At 50.1% G+C, this 22851-nt stretch overlaps 10 protein-coding genes across 10 annotated transcripts; 5 read left to right on the top strand and 5 right to left on the bottom strand.

Moving 5' to 3' along the window:
- Window positions 1-1020: 1020 nt before the first annotated feature.
- On the top strand, window positions 1021-2709 carry N7477_000920 (HoxN/HupN/NixA family nickel/cobalt transporter; the record flags this gene model as incomplete). The annotated part of the gene is made up of 6 exons (XM_056962583.1): window positions 1021-1227; window positions 1283-1293; window positions 1346-1418; window positions 1472-1557; window positions 1615-1893; window positions 1944-2709. The coding sequence occupies 6 exons, from the start codon at window positions 1021-1023 to the stop codon at window positions 2707-2709; spliced, it is 1422 nt and encodes a 473-aa protein (XP_056827586.1).
- A 404-nt stretch (window positions 2710-3113) lies between these two features.
- On the top strand, window positions 3114-5107 carry N7477_000919 (type-X family DNA polymerase; the record flags this gene model as incomplete). The annotated part of the gene is made up of 2 exons (XM_056962582.1): window positions 3114-4619; window positions 4694-5107. 2 exons carry the CDS (start codon window positions 3114-3116, stop codon window positions 5105-5107), a joined length of 1920 nt encoding a protein of 639 aa, XP_056827585.1.
- Window positions 5108-5505: 398 nt separating this feature from the next.
- On the bottom strand, window positions 5506-6480 carry N7477_000918 (uncharacterized protein; the record flags this gene model as incomplete). Its single annotated transcript, XM_056962581.1, has 1 exon — window positions 5506-6480. The coding sequence occupies one exon, from the start codon at window positions 6478-6480 to the stop codon at window positions 5506-5508; it is 975 nt and encodes a 324-aa protein (XP_056827584.1).
- A 1517-nt stretch (window positions 6481-7997) lies between these two features.
- Window positions 7998-8711, bottom strand: N7477_000917 (uncharacterized protein; the record flags this gene model as incomplete). Its single annotated transcript, XM_056962580.1, has 1 exon — window positions 7998-8711. One exon carries the CDS (start codon window positions 8709-8711, stop codon window positions 7998-8000), a length of 714 nt encoding a protein of 237 aa, XP_056827583.1.
- Window positions 8712-9806: 1095 nt separating this feature from the next.
- N7477_000916 (aminophospholipid-translocating P4-type ATPase DRS2) lies at window positions 9807-13933 on the bottom strand (the record flags this gene model as incomplete). Its single annotated transcript, XM_056962579.1, is given in 4 exon segments — window positions 9807-10337; window positions 10349-10657; window positions 10710-11707; window positions 11725-13933. The coding sequence occupies 4 exon segments, from the start codon at window positions 13931-13933 to the stop codon at window positions 9807-9809; spliced, it is 4047 nt and encodes a 1348-aa protein (XP_056827582.1).
- A 934-nt stretch (window positions 13934-14867) lies between these two features.
- On the bottom strand, window positions 14868-15965 carry N7477_000915 (exosome non-catalytic core subunit RRP45; the record flags this gene model as incomplete). Its single annotated transcript, XM_056962578.1, has 3 exons — window positions 14868-15462; window positions 15528-15647; window positions 15706-15965. The coding sequence occupies 3 exons, from the start codon at window positions 15963-15965 to the stop codon at window positions 14868-14870; spliced, it is 975 nt and encodes a 324-aa protein (XP_056827581.1).
- Window positions 15966-16088: 123 nt separating this feature from the next.
- Window positions 16089-17123, top strand: N7477_000914 (spliceosome-associated CWC15 family protein; the record flags this gene model as incomplete). Its single annotated transcript, XM_056962577.1, has 7 exons — window positions 16089-16098; window positions 16157-16179; window positions 16235-16311; window positions 16367-16736; window positions 16789-16959; window positions 17015-17050; window positions 17106-17123. 7 exons carry the CDS (start codon window positions 16089-16091, stop codon window positions 17121-17123), a joined length of 705 nt encoding a protein of 234 aa, XP_056827580.1.
- Window positions 17124-17583: 460 nt separating this feature from the next.
- N7477_000913 (RNA polymerase II mediator complex head subunit MED22) lies at window positions 17584-18190 on the top strand (the record flags this gene model as incomplete). Its single annotated transcript, XM_056962576.1, has 4 exons — window positions 17584-17617; window positions 17704-17768; window positions 17830-17898; window positions 18002-18190. 4 exons carry the CDS (start codon window positions 17584-17586, stop codon window positions 18188-18190), a joined length of 357 nt encoding a protein of 118 aa, XP_056827579.1.
- A 610-nt stretch (window positions 18191-18800) lies between these two features.
- Window positions 18801-19631, top strand: N7477_000912 (dihydrofolate reductase; the record flags this gene model as incomplete). Its single annotated transcript, XM_056962575.1, has 1 exon — window positions 18801-19631. One exon carries the CDS (start codon window positions 18801-18803, stop codon window positions 19629-19631), a length of 831 nt encoding a protein of 276 aa, XP_056827578.1.
- A 322-nt stretch (window positions 19632-19953) lies between these two features.
- On the bottom strand, window positions 19954-22769 carry N7477_000911 (putative voltage-gated chloride channel (ClcA); the record flags this gene model as incomplete). Its single annotated transcript, XM_056962574.1, has 3 exons — window positions 19954-20109; window positions 20166-20552; window positions 20601-22769. 3 exons carry the CDS (start codon window positions 22767-22769, stop codon window positions 19954-19956), a joined length of 2712 nt encoding a protein of 903 aa, XP_056827577.1.
- Between the last annotated feature and the right edge of the window lie 82 nt (window positions 22770-22851).

Here is a 22851-nt window from a genome sequence, read left to right as displayed (position 1 = left end):
ACGGCTTCCGAGGGCCGCAGGCGATGAATCAAGGTCTAGAAATTGAAAAAGACCATCGAAACGGATGGAAAGAGATTGGGTCTCGAGAATGTATCATAAGTACTACGAAGTCATGAAATGCGAAGGCGATCTCCATCGTCCGCATTTGTTCCACATATTAGTTTGATTTCATCCGAGGATGTCCTTTCCAAAGTAAAGCTATCTATCTGCTTACTCAACACCCAGTATAAGCTTGGCCATCAGCACACCCAATTCATCTATTACTTGTTGTTGAAACAGGTTAGATTACTAAAAGACCTAGCTAGCTAATGGCGTTATCTACAAGTGTTTTCCACCTCTCAAACAGGTTAATCGAATGGAACTCGGGTTGGACGGACGACTTTGCCGCGCGCCCATCAACAATAAAATAAAACCCTGGTCGTCGGCAAACGAGCAAAGACGGCATTGTTGACACGCCGAATGTGGGGATCCCGATCGCATGAAGTGGATATATTATCATATCAGAACAAGCGCGTTGAGTAATTATCGGCGTATATCGGCCCTCTCCGTGACCCCACAATGTCACGTGCCTTTCCGGCTAACGGATCATCCCAAGATCAAGTTCTCAAGAAAGTAATGGACAGAATTAAGAGCCTTGTGTGAAGTTCGTAATCGAGTCAAAAGGACGGCTGATTGACTTGGCCTTCACAGACCTACAGTCATTCTGATCGTTCGATCGCGAGCAGTCCTCCGAACGCCGACGACTTCAGTGCCGAGCGGATCTAAAGTACTCAGTCGAGCTTGGCGACACGAAAAAGCGGCCGATAAGCCTAATGAAAATTTGCTCGGGTTCTCAGGATCAGCAAGCTTGCTTTGCGCATTATAAACGAAGCTCTTTCGCGATCAACTGTGCCAACACTTTGTTTTCTCTCGACAACTGTTGGGGAAATATTATCCTTTGCCCCCACCTAGAGCAGGTGCCACAGGGTACACTGGGCTGACGAGGGAGATCTTTGAAACACGTCTGGGGAACCGCCAACAATGACGTCCTTTGTGGACGATTCGCTCGCTGATGCGAGAAGCGTGGATAGCGAGAGAAGCTGGAGCTTGAAGCCGCTCATCCGCCATGCTCGGCGCTCGCATAGCAAGATGCCTGGCATACGCAAGATCCCTCTTCGTGCGATCGGCATAATTACCCTTATTGCGCTTTTGAACTGCATTGCATGGGTTGCTGCTGCAATTGTATTGGTAAGTCCAGATTCGAGATACTATCGCAGTCTCGAATCGTGCTAACACAATATAGCGTTTTCATCCGTAAGAAATTCTTGGATAACTGATAGAATGGATTGAGACTGACAGAACGTAGGACGATGGTGTCTACTGCTGTTCTCGCATATACTCTTGGATTGAGACATGCGTTCGATGCTGATCATATCTCTGTACGCTCTCCTGCCTACAGAGCCGAAGACCATAAGCACTGATTGAACGGCAGGCCATCGATTTGATGACACGACGACTACTTGCAACTGGTCAAAAACCAGTCACCGTCGGAACTTTCTTCTCTCTTGGCCATTCGACGTGAGTAGATGCGTCCCGGATGAGATATTTTCGTAAATCTACTAATCAAAGAACAAGAATCGTCATCATCACATCCATCGTCGTCGCAGCAACTGCTGCAGCTATTTCCTCCAAATTTGACAGCTTCAGCACCATCGGCGGGATCATCGGTAGCTCTGTTAGCGCTGCGTTCCTGATTTTGCTCGGGATTATGAATGCGTACATTCTCTACAAGCTGATCAAGCAAATGCAGAAGGTTTTCAGCTTATCCGAGGACCAAGCCGACGAAGCCTGGAAAATTGAAGGCGGGGGCGTTCTATTCTCCGTTCTCAAGAAGATGTTCAAATTGATCGATCGGTACGTTAAGAAACCTCAATATCGAAATATTCTGTACTAAGTCACCACAGACCATGGAAAATGTACCCGCTCGGAATCCTCTTCGGACTGGGCTTTGATACCTCGTCCGAGGTCGCTCTCCTCGGAATTTCTTCCGTCGAAGCGGCAAATGGGACATCTTTCTGGGTAATTCTCATCCTTCCGGCACTTTTTACCGCGGGAATGTGTCTCCTCGATACCATCGATGGAGCCCTCATGTTCTCGCTCTACATCCAGCCCTCCGCCAACTTCCTCCCGCCGAAGCGCGACAGCGTAATCCCCGATAATGCATCAGAGACGCCAGAGAATGAACTTCCCCAATCTCACGACAATCATCGGGACCCAATCGCCTTCTTGTATTATTCAATTGTGTTGACCACTTTGACGGTCATCGTGGCCATCGTGATTGGCGTGATTCAGCTGCTCACCATGATCTTGAATGTAACCGACGCCAAAGGCAAGTTCTGGGATGGCGTGCAGGTCGCAGGCGATTACTATGATGTGATCGGTGGGGGTATTTGTGGTTGCTTCCTTGTCGTTGGCGTACTGAGTGTACTGTGTTATAAGCCGTGGCGCCGATGGATGGATAGGCGCCATGGAAAAACTGTGGTTTCAGACGAAGAGCGCTACCGAGACGGCGCTCTCGAGTCTGGTGATGACACTGGTATTGTTGCCCACAATGCTGGGAGTCGTGTTGAGCGTGGGCAGACCGAGGTTGTTGGCAAGGGCGGTTCGCAACTTACGGTGAAAGCCCCCCATGAGCCCCACATCGAGGAGGAGATTGTCCGAATGGGTTGATCGCTAAGATTGCTACCGGCTATTCAGACTTGCATAGATATGATTCATAGATAGCAGTCAGATAATCGATGGTCAATACTCTCGTTGATACTTGTTTTTGGCCTCAGGCAGGATCAGTATGACGTCAGCAAATTCCTGGCGCGCGCCTCCACCCATTCCTCGCCATACGAACATTATAGAGCATAGTAAGTACATATACGATGGTCAACTTCCCTGATAGCCTCATTTCCATATACATTCGTGGTGGGAATCATTAGAAGTTGCCCCGCGAATCATGCGGCAGAGAGTGGCTCGACGGATGACAGGGGCAAAGGCGCGCAGCGATTGCTAAATCCATAAAGGTACGCATATGCAGATGGAATGAACATATTGTTTCGTACTTGAATATACGCATATCGATCGACATGGGTCGAGGACGCTCTCCCCGCAGGCGTTCAGCATCCGACGAGCCAACCGAGAGTAGCCAGGGAATATTCTCAACTCAGCCAACGGTTTTCATTCTGCCCACTCATTTGAGTCTGGATAAGCTACACGAGACGGAAAGTCGATTGATTGAGCACGGTGGGAGAATAACCTACGATATTACTGAGGCCGGTCTGGTTTTGGGGAAGATTGGCCAAAAGAAGCGTGCTATTCTGGAGCTTCGCTCTCGTGGGCTCTGGACAGAAGAGTCTCCGTCAACACCTGTATCTGCTCAGGCGGTATCCTTGGGAGATAAGGAGCCTCCAGGCAAACGAAGAAAAGTTGAACACGATAGTACAACAGTTCACAATGGAGCCGGACTAGAGATTGTCGACCTCAGTACCGAGTCTGAAAGCGAAGAAGATGGAGAGAGAAGTCGGCATGATCCCTCTCAGCACCTGGTGCGAGTCCAGGACGCGCCAGGGACTATCACGCTGCTGAAGCTGGAATGGCTAGATCGCTCCATTTTAGCCGAAAAGGTTCTCTGTTATGAGTCGTTTGTCATATACAAGGGCCGGAAGACCAATCGTCCGGGCGAAGCATCTGCAAAGGCGGTATCTGAGAAGCTACCTAGCGAGATTCTTCAACGCGCCAAAGAAGATGCAGCTTCACAGCCTCTACCAGTCTCCACAGGGCGATTTCACTCACGGCGCTTTAATGAATCACACGGTTGGACACCTAGTCAGAGGCCACCAACTCTCCACCGAACAACCACGTCTGAGAATGACGAAACTGCCACTCCTCCAGACCAACCAGACTGGGTCAGAGATCATGTTATATATGCATGCCTACGCTCAGCACCGCTGCACACTCCAAATGACGACTTTATCGCGCAGCTCATCAAAATCCGCCGAATCCGCCATTTGACTCTTGATGAAATCGGTGTGCGAGCATATAGCACATCGATTGCGACACTGTCAGCGTATCCGCACGTCCTCAAACGACCTAGCGAAGTCCTCGTTTTACCCGGTTGTGACGTGAAGATCGCAAACCTCTTCTCTGAATTTCAGCAGCACGGAGGCTGCAATCACACAGACGACAATGGAAACGTGGCTGCGGCAGATGCATTGGATACGGACCCTATGCTGAGAGTCTTGGATACATTCGACAAGATCTGGGGTGTGGGCGCCAAGACCGCCAGAGACTTTTACCAGAAGGGTTGGAGGGATCTAGACGATATCGTCGAGTATGGATGGGACTCTCTCTCGCGGGTGCAGCAGATCGGAGTCAAATTCTTTGATGAATTTGAAGCTGGTGTTTCGCGCCTGGAATCTGAAACTATCGCCGCTGTTGTAAAGAGACATGCTCAGCGCGTAAGGCCAGATGCGGGCAACATTGACTGTGTCATTGTCGGCGGCTACCGCCGTGGGAAAGAAATCTGTGGCGATGTTGATATCATCTTAACACATCGTGACGACTCAGTCACCCGGAATTTGATCGTTGATGTGGTATCTAGTCTGAGAAGGAGGCATACATCACGCATACTCTCTCCCTGCATCTGACTTCAACACTGCGCGAACAGTCTACCGTTCCATTCCGAGGCGACGACACAGGAAAGCATTTTGACTCGCTCGATAAGGCACTGGTCGTATGGCAAGATCCTATCTTCGAATCTACAGATGCGAGTGATGCGGATGGACGAAAACGAAATCCGAATCTGCATCGTCGTGTGGACATTATCATCGCGCCGTGGCGGACAGTTGGCTGTGCAGTGCTTGGATGGTCTGGCGACACGACATTTCAGCGCGATTTGAGGCGATTTGCAAAGAAAGCGCATGATTGGAAGTTTGACTCCAGCGGGGTGCGGGAGCGTACTGCTGGCGGGAAGGTGGTAGATTTGGAGTATGGAGGGGAAACTTGGGAGGAAAGGGAGAGGTTGGTCATGGAAAGATTAGGAATTGGATGGAGGCCCCCAGAGGAGCGATGTACGCGTTAAATCATATAACATATCACGAGAGTCACAATATATACTCCTTAATCTGTTTCCCATGAACCATTGACCCAAGGAATGGTAGCTTCGTTATAGTAGAAATCACCTTTGCCAGTAGTCAATTGTCAGTTTGGCCAGAATGACAGCCTGGCTGGGACACAAAGACTTCGTTCTACTGCCCCGCTGAAACAGAAACATTCAAAGGACGTTTGACCACGTCTGTCGAACCTTTAGATTAGACCGGTGAGGCTGGGGATCGAGTGGAACTGTAAGCGAGTCGTAGTATTAGGTTGATCGCATCAGATTCTTGGCAACATGGAGTCGACATTCTTCGTAAATCGTGAACGCCGCAGCTGGATTCCCTTAATCTATACAGATCGAGGGTAAGGGTGATTCATGATCCATCAAATAATCCACATTCTCCTCTCTCTCTCTTCGAGGCACTTGAAACAGACCTTCTGTTTCCCAAACAAAGCAATACTATGCCCCTGGCCTTGTTGTGATAATATGCTGATGGCCGCAAGACGGGCAGCCCAATTTCCGTGAGCTCGGAAAACACCCACATTCTCCGGTTGGTCAAGTAGCTCGTCCCAGTTATCGATAGACGTGTAGTCATATTCTAAATCATGGGCCTCGTGATGATGCCGATCGCAATCTCTGACAACACGCGATAGACTCTCAAAATCAATGCACAGAATGTCCAAGTCCGCGACCCATTTGCCCCGGTCGAGCACAGATATCACAGATTCCACGACGAGAACGTCCGGATCAATTGTTCGATATCCACCAGCCTCGAGAGGAAATTTCCAATGCGTGAAGGATAAGTGCAAAGATGTCCCCGCAAAATTATTCTCGCGCTGGAAATCATACGACGCATGAGTGATAGCAGTGTACTGATTTGATCGGTTGCGGATTTTAGGATCCTCGGGTGCAACGAGCAGACTGATACCTGGGTGACTGATGTTTCCGACAATTCGCCGTAGTTCATAAGCCGCGGGCTGTTCAAAGGGATCCAGTAAGATAACTGCAGCGACAAACATCGAATCTCCAGAACAGAGCGCCAGCGTCGTGTTTAGATCATCTGGATCCAGGTCGACTGTTCCGGACTCAAATTTCGCTACGCAGGAAAAAGCCTGCTGACGAGTCAATGCAGCCGGTATAGCTGGTACAAGTCGAGGAATAGTGTTCGATTGCCTCATGAAACTCAGCGGCTCACATATTGGTCTGGGCACCCACGCATTACCAAAGAACGGCTCTGACAGTACCGTGAGTGGTATAGTAGCACCATTCGAGTGCGCGTAGACTCTTGAGACAAGTTCGAGGGTAAACAGAGTTTGGCAGAAACCAACTGGTAGTGATGGACTTCCAACTAGTAACATTTCAGCCGCACATCGACTGAGTGACTTGTCCCGCTCAATGGCCGCAAACGGAGCTTGCTTATCATCTGCAACACGCGTGACGACACTGAGATATCTTGACACTAAGCTTGGGTTTAAGCTTGTATTGGCAAAATGTTGAATTCCGAACGAAATATTATCTTTTATCTTTGGGCAGGCATGTGCACGCTGATGTAGGTCACTGAAATGTTGCTCGTTAACATCGTTGGTTTCTTGCACGTATAGTCCAAGTCTCCAATCACCAATTATGGATCGAAATCTTGCTGAAGACCTTGAAGAACTGTCGCCACTGTGCTTATTTTCCCATTCAAAACAAGCGCAGTAGTTGGAGGCTTTTGATGCCTCTGTGACTGGTGCACAGCTTGGCATTGAAGCTTTCCATCCGCAAGAGTATATGTTTGGAATGACTGGCCAAATGAATTTGTCATGATGCATGTCGTGCTTATCATGCACTTCAGATTGGGTTGCCGTAGACAAACAGATCTCACCCTCTTTGATGCATTCAGACATTAGCAGCTCGGTTTTGGCTTTATGCTCGGTTCCCCTAATTAAATATCAGCTTTGTTTCAATCATAGCATTATCAAACCATGTTTCTATACCTGGATATGAACCACCGTGCATGGACTTCCTCATGTACCGGAAGACCATTAGAGTCTCTCTTCCGTGTCTGGCGTGTATGTGGAATTGCCGTCACCACCTGGAAGATTAAAACTGTATCAGGCATCTCGTGTTGATATCCGTCAATCGCATGACAAATGATGGCATTTCTCTCACTCAAATTCATTCTCCGAGCCATGGCTCTAAGATAGCTAATCCCACAACTGGGATCATCCTTTTGAGAAAGGGCAGTTAGTCTCAATGGATGACATATACCAAAGAATGGTAGCAAAGTCTCATTCTGATCCACTGAGAAAAGCTGCCCCCTTCTTCTTCCAAACCGAATGAGTTGAGTGGCTTTGAATTTTTCCCTAGGCTCGGACTTCAGGAAGTCTCCGGCGGCTTCAGCTAGAATCTTGAGCCATGCAAATCGAAAGGGTGGCTTATCCTCTGTTTCAGGATGTCTTTTGACCACAGTCCACAAATCCACCAGCCATTGGGCAACAGTACTTTGGTCACGATCGCTAACTTGCCACTGTTTGAAGAGGTAACCCAGAAAAGCCAGCACTAGGTCTGGGAATGTAACCCTTGAAGAGTCTGGATTGTTTCGAACGACCACTGGGTCTCCGTAGTATCGCAGGTGCGAAAGTGCTAACGACCATCTGATCCCTCCGGAATATTCGGTTGTCGGTACTCCCTGACGAATAGTACATTGCCCCCCCTGGTGGAAATAACACGTCACGAAATGGCACATGAGTCGGGGGTGTTGTTCCAAGTACGATTAGGTCTGGGAAAAGATGCCAGGACGAGAAAGCAAGGAAAAGTGATCCATCGGAAACTTCAACTGGGTTCCCAGAAAGAAGCGCCTCTAGGCCATTCATTGCATTCTTCCAGACACTCATCACATTCTTGTAAGTGTCGGTCTGTGTGACAATTGGAAAAAGCTGCAGGTTTTGCTGATCAGCAGCAACTGGTTGCACTCGAAGGCCTTGGCCTGATTGGCGCTTCGCAGCCAAGATCTAGCGCTGTTGTCCCAACGTGCCAGATCATCTCTTGAAATTTCCTGACGCGCACTGAATAGAGTAGACATGGAGACCTTGTGATTATTCTCATATGCCGATTGAATCTCTCTCTGCCGTTGTTCGACTAGCTCCACCCACAATGCGGTTGCTTGTTTTGAATCCCAGGCTTGGGCTAGCAGGCATGAAAGAAGATAGACACCAATAGCGGGAACTCCAGATGTGGCAGCAGCCCAGAGAGTTGTTCCGTCCGCACCGACGAACTTCTCAAAGGGGCCATGGGTAGAGTTACCCCGGGGATTAATACCGGGCGTCTGTACAATTTGCGAAACTCTTTGGCCAAAGGCGTCTATCAATTTCGGAGTAGACTCAATGACATCCTCGAATAGAGCACCAAGCCTGCGGGCTGTTCTATGCGGTTGACCCTCCTCTGCATCTTGCCGACGATGGGTCGAGAGAGCCGACGCCAGGGGTTCATACTGCTTTGGAGCTTCAATCTGAATAAGTGAGAAGTCAAAGTTTACCGTCGCCAAGGATAAGTTGTTTTCATTCGACCCGGAGAGAATAGAGTTGGAGATTCGACCGATGGTGGACATATCTGCGTCATAATCCAATCAATCAACAACAAAGCAATGTCTTATGATGAGAGGACTAGCCTGCCTTCGCGAGATAAATATCTTCCAGCGGCTTAGCTGGGCACAGCCCGGTGATACCCCGCTTTATTGCACCAATTTGCTATTGGCCACTGACTTATCTCGCTGTCGTTCTGGGGAGCCACGCTCGGGCAGGGATACTTACCACACCTATCCACCGCTATTCTTACACCTCGAACTATACTAGTCCTGCGCAATGCTTAAAGTCGAAGTCATGAGGACGGCGAGAATTGTGGGCCCAGACTTGCTGTGGCCTGAGGCATAATGAAGCTCGATGATACTTTAGTCTATAGAAGTGCCGACGCGCATCTCTTCGGCAGCTCCCTAGAACTTTAGAGCAGGATAATTAATCATAATTCCCGTAGCGCAGAAAGGGCCCCAATACAGTTACAAGACATGACATCATAGAGCAGCTTGAGTAAGTTGAAGTATTTTTATTAGTACAGGAATATTGATATTCCGGTCAATTTCTATATGTAGACTACCTCTCGTATATCTGGGTCACGACAGGTGGGAATGCCGCCGATAAGCCAAGCCTCGATAATGAGGACGCCGTGTATAGCTTCCTCTCCAGGTTGTAAGAACTATCTTGCTGAACTGGAATCTGTCTCCTCAAAGCCCAGCCCACCGAAGCAACATCAGCAGAGCCACCAAACAACCCACGACGAGACCCAAAAACAATAGTGTATTCGGTTAAGAGGGTTGGAGAGCCGGTGCCGATCAAGTAGACGCTAGATTCTAGCGCCTCAATCCTTGAAGGATTCGGCCAAAGAGTATCGGTTGGCAATATGAATGATTATAGTCACGAGCTGTCTATTTGACTACAAGATACAGAGAAGCAGATGATATATGAGTTCATGTCCAATGGAGAATAATCAAGCTAAAAACACATCACATCGATGAAGAGTATGTCACAAGACTTCCGCCTGAACAATAGCACGGCTATAAAGGCGAGGCTGGAGGAGGTGAAAAAGTACAAAGTTGTCAAGCTGCCAAAACTTTGGTATCAATGCAGGTCGGGATGCAGACATGGTTCAATCATAACGCCCGGGTCCTAGAACTGGCCATTTCACCATAGCGGCCACGACCCTGGGTAGTATCGTAGGCGTTCAAGACGCGCATTTGGCCGCCGTCATCGGCTTGCGAGAAAGCATAACCGCGCTGTTTGCGCATACGCTGGACCTGTCGGACCTTGCGGATGGCTTTCTGGAATTGCTCCATGCGAGGACGGTAATCCTGCACGTTGTATTTCTGGATCTCTTGAACGTGGTGGTAATGCTGGGGGTAATACATGCGCTTGGCGTACTTCCAGGCGTAATCACGCATCAAGCAGATACAGGGCAGAACGAGAGCCATCAAATAGAAGACGGGTGTTTTGAACAGCACGGGAATCGTACCATAGTATTCAGTCGAGAATCCAACGGCGGGAGCTGCGAAACCGTAAGCCGGAAGGAAGATCAGCCAGATGGCCATGGAGCCGGGAATAGCGATAAAAGTGTATTTTGTCCAGAGATTGGTGATCAGGGCGGCCTTGCCGAGGACTGTGGCTAGGACAGCAGTGTAAAGTGCCTCGCCCATACCCAATGACCGGCAGTCTTGCCGTCGCCCATGGGCAGGTCCCAGAAGAAAATGAGCTCGGAGACGAGATAGAGGATCAGAGAATGGAAGAAACCGTTCAGAACCCAGGCCCAAAAGCTGTGTGTCTTGAAGAAAACACCCTTCTGGCCAAGTTGATATAGCTGAGGATAGCGGTCAAGCATCCGAGCCGAGATGTACTGATCAAAAATGCCCATGGCGAATGGAGGCAAGACAGTAAAGAGCACATTGTAGAAGGAGAGAGTCCAGGATTCATAAATGACTTCTCCAGAGAAAGCATTTTGGAAAGAATACTTGACGAATGTTAGTCAAAAAAGAGTAGAGCTGAGACCATCAAAGACTTACCCAGAACTGTGTCATGTACAACGTAATGTTCTTATAGTAGGAGTACAGAATGACTCGACTGATGCGGGAATAACTCCAAGCACCGTGCACCAAGAGAAGTTTCCGGAGGAAGCGGAATTGGCCGATAGCCACGTCGGCAGATCGAGCGGCCTGGAGACCCTCCATACCACTGATACCCACACCAACGTGAGCAGCTTGGATCATAGACACATCGTTCGCACCATCACCAATAGCTAAAAGCAAAGATTTCATGTGCCTCTTAACAAGCTTGACGACCAACGCCTTCTGGAGAGGAGACACACGACAGCAGACAACAGCCTTGCACTGAACAGCCAGGTCCAGAAACAGCTTTTCCATATCCTTCTCCAACGCAAAGGTGAGGGATTTTCCATCAATGATCAATGCTAAGGCTTCAATTTCTCCAGAACCAGCTTGGCTCTTGACAGCATCCATTTTCTTCTGCAAACTGGCGCGGGTGGCCTCCGATGACTCTTCGTTGATGATGAGCAGCGTCATGTCCTCGGAGATGAGTTTGCAGGACATGCCAATGTTGATGGCTGTTTCCTGTCGATCACCAGTCAATACCCAGATCTTGATACCAGCTGTTTGAAGAGTGTGGATAGTATCGGGGACACCATCCTGCAAACGATCCTCAATCGCGGTAGCACCAAGAAGATAGAAGTCCTTTTCAATCAGCTCAGCAGCTTTGTCAAGCTCATCGGCACGGTTGCCGCTGACTGTAGTGTTGGCCTTCTCGAAAACCTGCCACCACTGCTGGAACTCGGTTTCGGGGACCTCGCGCATTGCCAGACACAATGTTCGGAGGCCGTCGGAGGCGTACTCCTCAAGGTGCTGGAGCGTAGTCTCCACGGTCGGGTTGTCAGGGTGTAATCTTTCGAGGATAACCGTATCCGCACCCTTACAGTAAACCCGAATCTTTCCGTCCGGGCACCTGAAAATTGTCGACATTCGCTTACGAGTTGAGTTGAACTCGCAAACTGCGAGCAGCTCATACTCGTACTCTGCCCATTAGCCTCAAAAATAACAGACCGGGGTTTTCGATTGGTGAAACGATATCCCAGCTGGGCGGCACCGTCTACCAAGGCGCCCTCGTCAGGCGAGGCGGCCTGGTATTTTATCTGGGTCGGATCATTTGCATTGCGTTCAGGAATGACAGTGTGACAGGTAGCCAGCAGAGTCAAGAATTGTTGGATAGCGTTCTGAGACGGGTGCGATTGCATGTTTTGTCTTAAGGTCTTGAAATCGTAGACACCAAATTCATCATTGTCATCCCCGGTGGCTCGGCGATCTTCAGGGACGTCGTCACCATATTGGATGCCGGCAATGGTACACTGCTTGAACTCCATTTGATTGCAAGTGAGAGTGCCTGTCTTATCGGAGAAAATGTACTCGATCTGACCTAGCTCCTCGACCAATGAGGATGTTCGGCAGGTGGCAGGGGTGTCAGTTTTATCGTAGTAGATATCCAGGTCGGAGTTGATAAGGAATGCCTGGAAGTATTTGACAATCTCAATGGTGACGAAGAGTGAGATCGGAACCAGGTTAGAGTAAAGAACCCAATAGGTGAAAAGATCCATGAAGAATTGCTTGACAGGTTGGACAGTTCCGTAATCGAGGTAAGCCAGCTTATTACCTGCAGTTTGACGAACGATGAGATCGCCGACAGAACTGATCACACTTAGAGCAATCAGAATACCAACGAGCATCAAAATTTGAATATTGACCATCCGTTCCACAGCGGTCCGCTTGATAGGCGTCGCCGTCGCATTTCGCATCAATTTGGTTTCGTGACCTGTGAAGACGACAATACCGTGAACCCAAGGGGTGTTTCGCAAAGTTGCACCACGCAGCAGAAGCTGATCAGGTGCGAGGGCCAATTCCTTCTCACCACCACCAGCATTCATAGTCATTGTCGCCTCGTAGGTATACAGACTGCTGTTGGGTTGCTCGGATCGGATACGTCCGCTCAGACGGCTCAGGTCACTGGGACTAACCAAATGCGCAGATTCGGGAATGGCTTGTTTGATCTTTAAGTTCGTCTCCCCGTCCAAGTTCGCGGTTTCGATGTAGCAGAGACCTTCGGGCTCAGATGATGCCAAGAGAACCATGTCCGCTGGGAATGGCTCTTCTGACTCGACTCGAACCACGTCGCCTACTGCAACGTCAATCCACTTCGATTCGTGGAATGAAGAGCCCTGGAGAACAAGCGTTTTCGAGTTGTTCAACCCCCTGTCAGACATACGTCGCTTGTAGTCCTCTACCAACTCTTTGATGGCCGAGACTGCCAACACGATGGCGAGCGGAACGATCGTCGTATATCTGCTCGTCGGGGATACATTGGGAATTTGTTGAAGAACAGCGGTGAGCAAGAAGAACAGGTTGGCATATTTGGAAAATTGTTCGAAGAGGAATTTAGGGATGAAGGTGATTATGTTGTACTTGGCGGTGGACACATAGTTGCTGACGAACTTATGCGACGCGTTAGCGGGCGGGTTGTTGATCTGAATCATACGAGGGCCCATAGTAGAGGGATCGGCCTTGCCTCGCCCAAAGATGGACTTCAGACCAGACCCGCTGGACTTCTTGCGCTGTTTGGAAGCCGCCGGCGCATCGGTGCTATCCACTGTAGCTCTCCTCGCGCCAGCCTCTGTCAAAGGAAGATCCATTTCAGAGTATTCGTGCGGGCCCATGCCGAACATGTATTTGGCCTTACCCATGAACCCGCCGCCCAACCCCAGAATACTATTTCGCTCATTCGCTTTCCGAGCATGGTGCACGTTTCCCATACGGTCGTCATCTGCATCGAGGTCGTAGAATCCGGAGTGTGAGTCCTCAAGTTCGTCAAAAGAGTAGCGATTATAGTTCTCGAGCCCGGACGTCTGCGAGTAGGTACGATTCAAGTAATCATCGGAGTAGGGGTCGTTTGGGTGAGCGCCGAGGGGTACCGCATGCGCCGGACCAGGTGTCGCATATTGATGAGCTCCAGCCTGTCGAGATTGGCTACCGACGAATTGGTCGTAGGATACGGAAGGGCGCGGCGGCGCGTGGGGTTCATCAGAATCGTCGATGTTGAACCTTTGCAATAGGTATTCGTCGTTCACTGGCGGGGGCTGACCGGAATTGTAAGTCGGGCCCGCGTCAATGAGTAGGTCTTCATCGCGGCCAGCAGGTTGATGCGACCCGGGAGGTCTACCGCTGGCCATGCTGCCGGCGGGTGAGCTGACACCCTCACTGAGCGAAGCGCTAATGCCCCTGAGGCATTGATTGGAACAAGAATAAGGTTGAAAGGTAGTGCGCCGCTGATCCTGAAGGAGAGTTGTCAAGCAAGGGTAAGTTCTTAACCAAGGCACCGGAGAATATAGTAGGTGAAGGGCGTCGATAGGAAAGTGGAAAGGCAAGGAACGAGGTGGCTAAGCGGGTGAAGGCAGCAAGTTCGTGTTGACGATCGTCCCGCTTTTTTCGGATTCGGGCGGTAAACCACGTCTGGGAGCAATCAATACACGGAAATTAAATGACCATTAGAGTTGAGCAAAATTAAATCAGTTTCAAGATGTGTTCCCCGAGAGCAGGGTCCAGTGCTTGTTAGCTGTGATCGACCTTGAAACACCGTGGACTAAGAATAGGCGCATTCTTGGCGCCGTAGACGGAAATATCGTGGCACTGTCCATGCTCCTGGGCTGTTCCATCACATGGCTATGTATTCACTGCCCAGATGAGATTATCTTGGTCTTTGACGACGAGAGCCACTACATAACCTCCATTCCATTCCGAGTATTAATCCATTACCCTAAATTTTTTTCTCTTTTTTTTTTTTCTTGCAATTCTACGGGCCATAATATTTATGTGCTAGGAGCACTGAACCAGTCTACTCTACTTGACATCTAGGTCCCATCAGAACTGTCATTCTTGATTCGCTGCAGCCGTCAATCACTTCACTACTTGCGGGCCCCGAGGTTCCAAGGCTTCGAGCTTAGCATAGGAGGCGTACCCGGGAATGTCCATACGGCACCTCGGTAAATACTACACAGATGCAAGAAATGTTGATCACAATGCTATGGAACAATTGAAAAAGCAATGCGGAACTCCCATCCCAAGGTCGTAAAGATTTTAGTCATACAACATGGTCATGAACTTGGATCACCGGTCATTCTCCGCCCGTGATTCATCTGCCATACCGAGCTTCGCCCGCCGGGCAAGGTCGACTTGCATTATCTTGTCAACCTTAGTGTTGATCTCCTTGACCTTCTCCAGGGCCACATTAGACTTGGTCACCACCTCCATCGCATCTAGCGGTGCACCTGAGAACTTGGAGAGGAAGCATACATCGCCTCCGTTGTTGATACCAATCACTAATTCTCCTTCTGACGCCTGTTCTTCCTTGCGAGTCGCATCGACGATGATATTGTTACCCTCGTTGAAGGCATTAAATGTGACAGAAAGTGGGTTGTGGGTGATGTTCAGCGCAACGGGGACTCGCTCCTCCACGCCATAGACGATGACCTGTCCGTCTTTGACCACAGCATCCGGCCGGCGGAAGTGTCGAAGTCCGGTCATGATCGCAATGCAAGCTGCATCGGTCAAATTGCCGTCGTAGTCGAGGATGTGTACGTCAGCGCGGATACTCCAGCAGCTGACACCTTTCAGGATGCAAAGTGACTCGGTATCAAGGGCATTCGAGCGCCGGATAACGCTGTCGAGAACGTGGGTGACGTATGCTTCCAAGTCGTTGGAGCTGTTGCAATGCCGATCGATTAGCGATGAGATTCACGGAAAGAAGAGAGACGCATTGGAGCTTACCGTCCATTCTCCCAGGCTGGTGAGCCCATGGCGGACAATTCGAGATTGATGTTAAAGAGGCCATCGAAGGGACGGTCGTCGCGAGGTTTCGTAACCTCGGCGGAGATGCGCACAACAATGCTAGAACAAGAGATTAGTACACGCGACCTTGATGAAGGCAATTGATAGCGAAACAAACCTAGTCTTGCCCACTTGGAGCTTCACATGTCCGTATTCATCACCGAACGACAGGTTCAGAGTACGGAACTGATCAGGCCCACGGCCATCCAAGCGCACATTTTCACGGAGTGCCTCAAGAATAAAGTCGCGCTCTGCGACTGAGAGCTGTGCTTCCCTTGACATATTTCCCAATCGTGCCAGTGAAGGAATTCCAAGCGTTGGAGCTGCGCGGGGACCAAACGTGCTTTTTTTGGGCCATTTTGCCATGACTGGCCGCATTGTTGCTGTTTTGCACCAATAGGAGGCGTAAAACTATTGAGCGGTGAGAGGTAGCAGCGACTTGCATCTGAAGCCTCTTCGATCGTCGACGGTGAACTTCTCAACTTTCACTTCAATTTCAAAATGACTACAGGTATGTTTTGGAACGCTCTTCAGGACCTCATCCAGAATGACTAACATATGTTTCATAGCTCATCGTCCCACTTTCGATCCGGTATGCAGCTCTGGACTATCTCGACTCCCCATAGGCGCAGCACTAATCCGAGCAGGCACAAGGCAAAGAGGCCCTTCGTGGACCGGCGTATCACCAGCGCCTTCTCCCCGCATATACACACCTCAAAGTCCGGTACGCGCAACATTCAGCCAGTTGATTTTCTTGACGAGAGCTAACAGTCACCCAGACAACCTGGACAGGGTGGTGATGCCGATAATGAAGTCCGTGACCTACGCGCAGAGCTCCTCCAGGCCGAGGCTGCCCATTTTGCCAAGAAGAACGGTCTCCCCGTCGATGGACAAGCTGCCGCGGAGCCGAATGCCCCGAAGCGACAACTCGAATCCGCGCCCGCGGATGGTGGTGAAAGTGGCGAGACAGAAGATCCGGAAGCGAAGCGAAGGAGGATCCTAGAAGAAACTCGGGACATAGATGCGGACTCCGATGGGTCAGAAGAAGAGAGCAGTGACGAGGAGAGCGACGACGAGGACGAATCAGCAGAGCTAATGCGCGAGCTGGAGAAGATCAAGAAGGAACGGCAGGCGCAAAAGGAGAAAGAGGTATGCTGAGTCGGGTTGGGCAGAATTGGAAGCAAACACTGAGACTTTCCAGGAACAAGAACGGGCCGCCGAGGAGCAAGAACAGCGCGAGGTCGACATTGCCCGAGGCAACCCTCTGCTTAACTCGCAAGACTTCAACATGAAGCGACGATGGGACGATGATGTGGTATTCAAAAACCAGGCGCGGGGCACGGAGAAGAAGGATGGCAAGGAGTTTGTCAACGTGCGTCCGCCTTGAGATCTGGATATTACCGTCCGTGAGGCTAACTTGTTTCCAGGACTTGCTGCGCTCTGATTTCCACAAGCGATTTATGGTATGGGCAATGGCATACTTCTTTGTCTAGAAATTTCCTGCTAACTTCATCTCAGTCGAAGTACGTCCGGTAAAACAACCCAACCTCGAACACCCCCTATGTCAATTGGAAGCCACAAGGCAGCGTAGGTCGCAGGCTCGATCAATTGGTTTCAGATACCCATGGCGCAGAAAACACTCCCATGACAATGGGAGTAATATGCCAGAGAGACCTAGCAAGATGGCAAGAAGCGTCAAGAATTCATTACTACATGGCGTTCTTAGGAATCCCCTTTTGCTATCGTATAGCCATTTTACACGAAACATATCATCGAATTTTCAATTGATCCAAGACTTGGAAACAGTTTCCATTCATCGATCTTCAATGCCTAATTTCTTCGTAATATCATCGTTCGTTACTCTAGATCTTGACAGTCAATCATTCGCGTTCCCCTGCTTAATTGATTGCCCTCCCCACACTTCTTTTTCACCGCCCGCCGGCTTATCGTTCTGATATGGGCAGACCCCGAGCTTTCAGACTTCAACGCCATTAAGATGGATGGACAACCCACTGCGAAGGCGCTGCACAGTATGATCACCTCTAAAAGCTATTTCGGAAACTTGAATGAAGGCTCAATCCTCCGAGCAAGTGGCTAATACAACGTCACAATGCAGATCGCATCAACGCCGACATCTCGCAACTGTTGCAACGGTTCGAGAATATCATGGCCACTGCGACGGTAAGCCTTTGGCCATGCATGCGGCATTGACTCTGAGTACTCACTAGGGCGTTACACTCAGGTCAACAACCCCAGTTACACGGCGACTGCCGTCGAGACGTATCAACTAGATGTCGAATCCACTGCTCTGGTAAGCTCTACTGCAATATCTCAATCTCTCAGTCATATTGAAATTTTTCTCTACGAATCATTATTCCTGAATTGATACGATGAACTGACATCGTGAATCGCAGATTCGCGCCGCAGAGGACATTCTCGCCTTGACCCGTACGATGAAAGAGACCTGGCTTTTCGGCAAGCTTGACACTCTCGGTGAAAATGATCGTGATGTCCAGCGCCGTGAAAAGCTTGAAACAGATGTTCTCGCAGTTCAAAAGGCCATTGAGGAGGGAGGGTTCCTGAAGGTATCCCAAGAGAAATAGAGAGATATGTCTACTGGGGTTTGTGGGGGGTTCACAGCATCTGCATTGGGTTCATTTACCCTGACGGCGTATACGGGAGAGGCTTTAAATCTTAGAACCTGGCGTTGGGATATGAAATATATTATTGTAGGGAACCTGGAGTAGCAGGAGGAGAAAGAAGCCACACAATGTAAGACGGCTTTGTCTATCTGTAATTTCGTAAATCACCATTCCATGGCCTTATTAAGTTGTGTTCTCTCGAGCATTAGATACCTACCTTCCATATATTTACGATCAATGTATACATGCGTGCCTGGCATGGAAATTTCCAAAGGTCGCCTCCGAGCTCATTTCAACACTTCACCCTGGACCACGAAAACAAGTCATCGATCAATGACTAATGCGCTTTAGAGCCAGATGATTGAACAACATGAGTCGTGATTCTCAAGCCATATAATTAACGAAGCACTAGGTCTAACACTCTATGTCCAGACTCTGCGGGGCCCGATAACTTATCGCAACTCCAACGCGGTTCTACACGTCTACACGTCTCATCCTTCCAAACTTTCCATCAGCGTCTCAACACGACCCCAGCTCAACATCTAAAGCCAAAAGGGCCCAATCACCCGAAATGTCACCGGCAACAAACCATACCCTCCCACACACTCTCCCCCTCACGCTCATCGTCGCAACAACCCCAATTCGCATCGCATCTACCCTCACCCCACAAGACCGGAATGAGCCAACCCGCCTGGGCATCGGGCTCAAGGGCAATCTCCCCTGGCCGCGCATCAAAGCCGACATGAACTTCTTCGCGCGCGTAACATCGCGGCCCCCGGTCCCAGGAACCACGAATGCAATCATCATGGGGCGCAAGACATATGACTCAGTGCCGAGCCATCTACGACCCCTCGGGAAACGAATCAGTGTCGTGGTTACGCGTGATCAGACGGGATCAGTCAAGAAGAGCGTGATGAAGGAGCTTGAGGCGAGGAAGGAGAAGTTGGCTGCTGCTGCAAAGGCTAAAGCGGAGAAAGAGGCCGAGACGCAGACAGATGTGGCCAAGGGGGTTGTTCCGGAGCCGATTACGGATGTGATTGTGACGCCGAGTTTGGATGCGGCAATCTCAGAGCTGGACTCTGAGTATGGGGCGAAGGGTCAATTGGGCAAGATTTGGATTATTGGGGGTGCGGAGATTTACGGGGCTGCGTTGCGGATGAAGCTTGAGGGGAAGCGGCCTGTAAGGATTGTTGTGACAAATGTAGTGAGGAAGGGAGCTGGTAATGAGTCTTCATTCGAGTGTGATACTTTCTTCCCGTTGGATGGAATGACGGAGAAGGATGGGTGGAGACGGGCTAGTTCTGAGGAGGTTTCGGAGTGGGTGGGGGAGGAGGTTGAGGAGGAGTGGAAGGAAGAGGGGGATGTCGAAATACAGATGGTTGGATATGAGCGTTTACATTGAGTCTAGAGTGGTCCATTGGTATAGAAAGAATGCCTTGATTTGATTTTACTTGGAGGCGCTGGATCCGAAATGTGCAGTGGTATTCGCTGTAAATAATAAAGCAGGCCAAAAAAAAGCGATGTACAGACATGGTTCTATGTAAGATGCCACCCATCGAAGCCGCGAAGAGCTGGCGAGGGATATGCAGATGAGGTCATATGCAATGCTATGCAAAATGTCCGTGGACGAATGGAAATCGAAAAATACCAATTCGTTGAGAACTCCAGACGATGCGGTTAAGATCCCAGATATGTAAAGTGTAAAGCATCTCTTTCGAGACTGCTCATTCGTTCTCTTTCATGAACTTGACAAAGGCCTTCTTGTGCACAAGGCCAGTGTATTGTCCATTCTGGACAACGCAAATGTAACGCAACCCCAGCTTGGCGAAGCACTGGTACACGAGGTCCATTGGGGAATGGACGTCCAGAGCCATTGGAGCCTAGGCTGTGTTAGTATCGGGATCGTGAAGAAGCTGGAAGAAGAATGTTGGCTTACTGGATCAATGTAACGAGTAAAGTCCACGTGGACGGCATCCTCGTTATCGCTATCATAAACGGCAACAGAGGAGTCCAATGACATGAGACAAAGCGTATTGTCTTCGTTGGCACCCAATTCATCCAGACCGAATTCGAGGTCTGGAGCAGGGATCAGGCCCTTGAGCACGTTATTGTACAGGACCGGAAGTCCGCCATCAAGCTCTCCGGCCATTAGGAGATTCTCAAGCTTGACGCGGAGATCCGACGCAGGGACAAAAGGAGATTCTGTAATATCGATGATGCGATCCTTGCGGTATGGGCGAACGATGTCCCCAAGGGATGCGTCGGTCACAGGTTGTAGTTTGCTGTCCAAAAAGGGATATGAATTCATGTCCGTCAAAAAGTCCTGTGGATGATTAACAGTCGCTCAACATAGCAAGGAGGTGACTCTTACATAGATGCTTCGGGGTTCGATGGCATCAGCAGTCCACTTAGCGCAGAGAACTGCCAGCGAGAAGGGAAGTACGTGATCAAGACTACCCGTCAGTTCGAAAAGAATGACGGCGAGCGTCACCGACAATCGAGTGACACCGCACATGGTAGCACCAGCGGCAACCATCGCATAGACGCCAGGGGTGATGCAGGACTCCATGCCGGCAATGTTGGGACATGAGTCAAAAAGGAAGAAGGTGGGGTTCCTGATGGTCCAATACTGCACTGCATGTCCGACAATACGTCCCATCAGACCACCGACAACCATGGACGGCACATAGATACCTGCCGGGACCTTAATGCCGAATGTGATGACAGTTAAGAGACTCTTGATGACAAAGGCAGCGACGAGTAATTGGATGACATCCAGAATACCATCCTCTTGAGGGCAGAGACCCGTGCTTTCGAACGAGACTCGGTCACAAGGACTTGCCAACTCGAACAAAAGCTCGGTGACAGGCAACTTGGTGTACCGGTTCCAGAAGCTGACAATACCAGTGATGGATGCGACAAGGAATACTTCCAGCATAGGGTAACTCTTGATAATCGAAATGCGTCGGAATGAACGAGCCCACCAGCTGGACGCCTTGATGAATAAGGCACCTAGTGCGCCACCGAGAATTCCGAGGAAAATGAATAAGAAGATTTCGAATATTTCCCAGTCCGTCAGATAACGAACAGAGAAAAGAACGATCTTTCCAGTTCCGTAGGGATTCAGGAATTTCAGTGACAACGCAGCTGCAATGCAACAAAAGAAGGTCCGGAACAGTGTCTTTGGAGGGAAGTAGTAGCTAACTTCTTCCAAGCTGAAAAGAACACCGCCGATAGGTGCACCAAAGGCGACAGCAACACCGCTGGCGGCACTAGCACTCAAGACCTCACGTCGCTTGCCGTCATTCTGGTTGTATTTGGCGAACAGTCTGCAACAGATATTACCAACACAGGTGGCAATATGGACATATGGACCTTCCTTGCCCAGGCTAAGACCAGACGAAACACTAAAAATGAGAGCAATCGTCTTGACGACTAAAGTTTTCAAGCCCAAGTACCCGTGAAGCACGAAGCCGCTGTTGATAACCTTGACCTCTGCGACACCACTGCCAGCGGCAGAGTAATAGACCATGGCCGGGCGCGGAGGAGTGCTGGGGAAGGCGCCGTGGGGACTCGTCAGAGATGAAGGAGATCCGAACTCAGGGGTCCCAGCATTTTGCTTGTTACGGTCTGCACCGAGGTTCTCGTCAAGAGTAGTTAATGAGATTGACGTTGGCACCACCGTCTTCGTAAGGAGAGTCAAGGCACAAGAGATCATGGCGAGAGCCACGACCCAAAAAATGAACACAGCATAATTGAGCCACTGGTTGTCTGACGCTTTGCCGCTGAAGATTTGCGCCCAAGAAAGGAATTCAGGGCAGCTATGTAGGCCATCACAGCATTTCTCCCGTCCAGCAAAGTAATTTGTCGAGCAGAAACCAATCTTCATATCGAATATCGCATCCTCGGTCACATCCACAAAATAGGCAATCGCGGCTGTGATGCATCCAATGAGAGCCACCAGAACCCAGCCCTGCGCACCGTCAAACCATGCCAACATTCGGCCCCTGAAGTCCTTTCGCTGCCGCAGTAAGCGGAGACGCTCGCCATCGGCAATGCTGTCATGGACCCAATCAGTCGAAGTGAATTGATCGTACCACATCCGCTCGTCCAGAAACGACGAAGCGGTCAGACCGTCCTTCGCAGATGGCGGTAAGCTAGCGGGCCTACTCTCGTCTCCACTACTCCCTCGGCGACTGAAATCTCTCGTAGTTGAATTTCTTCGGCTGTGATTGCGAGTGCGGCGCAAGCTCCCGGCGGTCAAGAGATATCGGAGCGAGTCCGGACCTGAGATACCCGATGTACTGGTGTAGGACCGCCGTGGCGCTCTGCGTTGGCTTTCGGCGCCTAAGAGACTGGTTGTCTCACCGATCTCCAAATGTGATTCGAGTGACTGGTAGCCTGTATGCGGTTCGGCGAGGTAGCTCTGAGCTCGGCGATAGGCCGTTGGAGATGGTGGAGCCGTGCGGGCATGAGAAGTGTCGCCCTCATCCCGCTCGGAGCGTGAGGTGGAGGCCAACTGCGGAATAGAGCGAGGCATGTCGCTGTCTGGGAAGCGTCTACGCTTCAGTGGAGGGGATATCGGACTTGCTGCAGCTTGTCAGTTCTAAAAAGAGTGAGGC

The sequence above is a fragment of the Penicillium maclennaniae genome, assembly GCF_028827695.1.
Source record: "Penicillium maclennaniae strain IBT 15551 chromosome Unknown utg000001l:1.0-3280838.0:1.0-3283122.0, whole genome shotgun sequence".
Lineage (NCBI taxonomy): Eukaryota > Fungi > Ascomycota > Eurotiomycetes > Eurotiales > Aspergillaceae > Penicillium > Penicillium maclennaniae.
The sequence above is the reverse complement of the archived record's forward strand: the minus strand, read 5'-3'. Positions and strand labels throughout refer to the sequence as shown.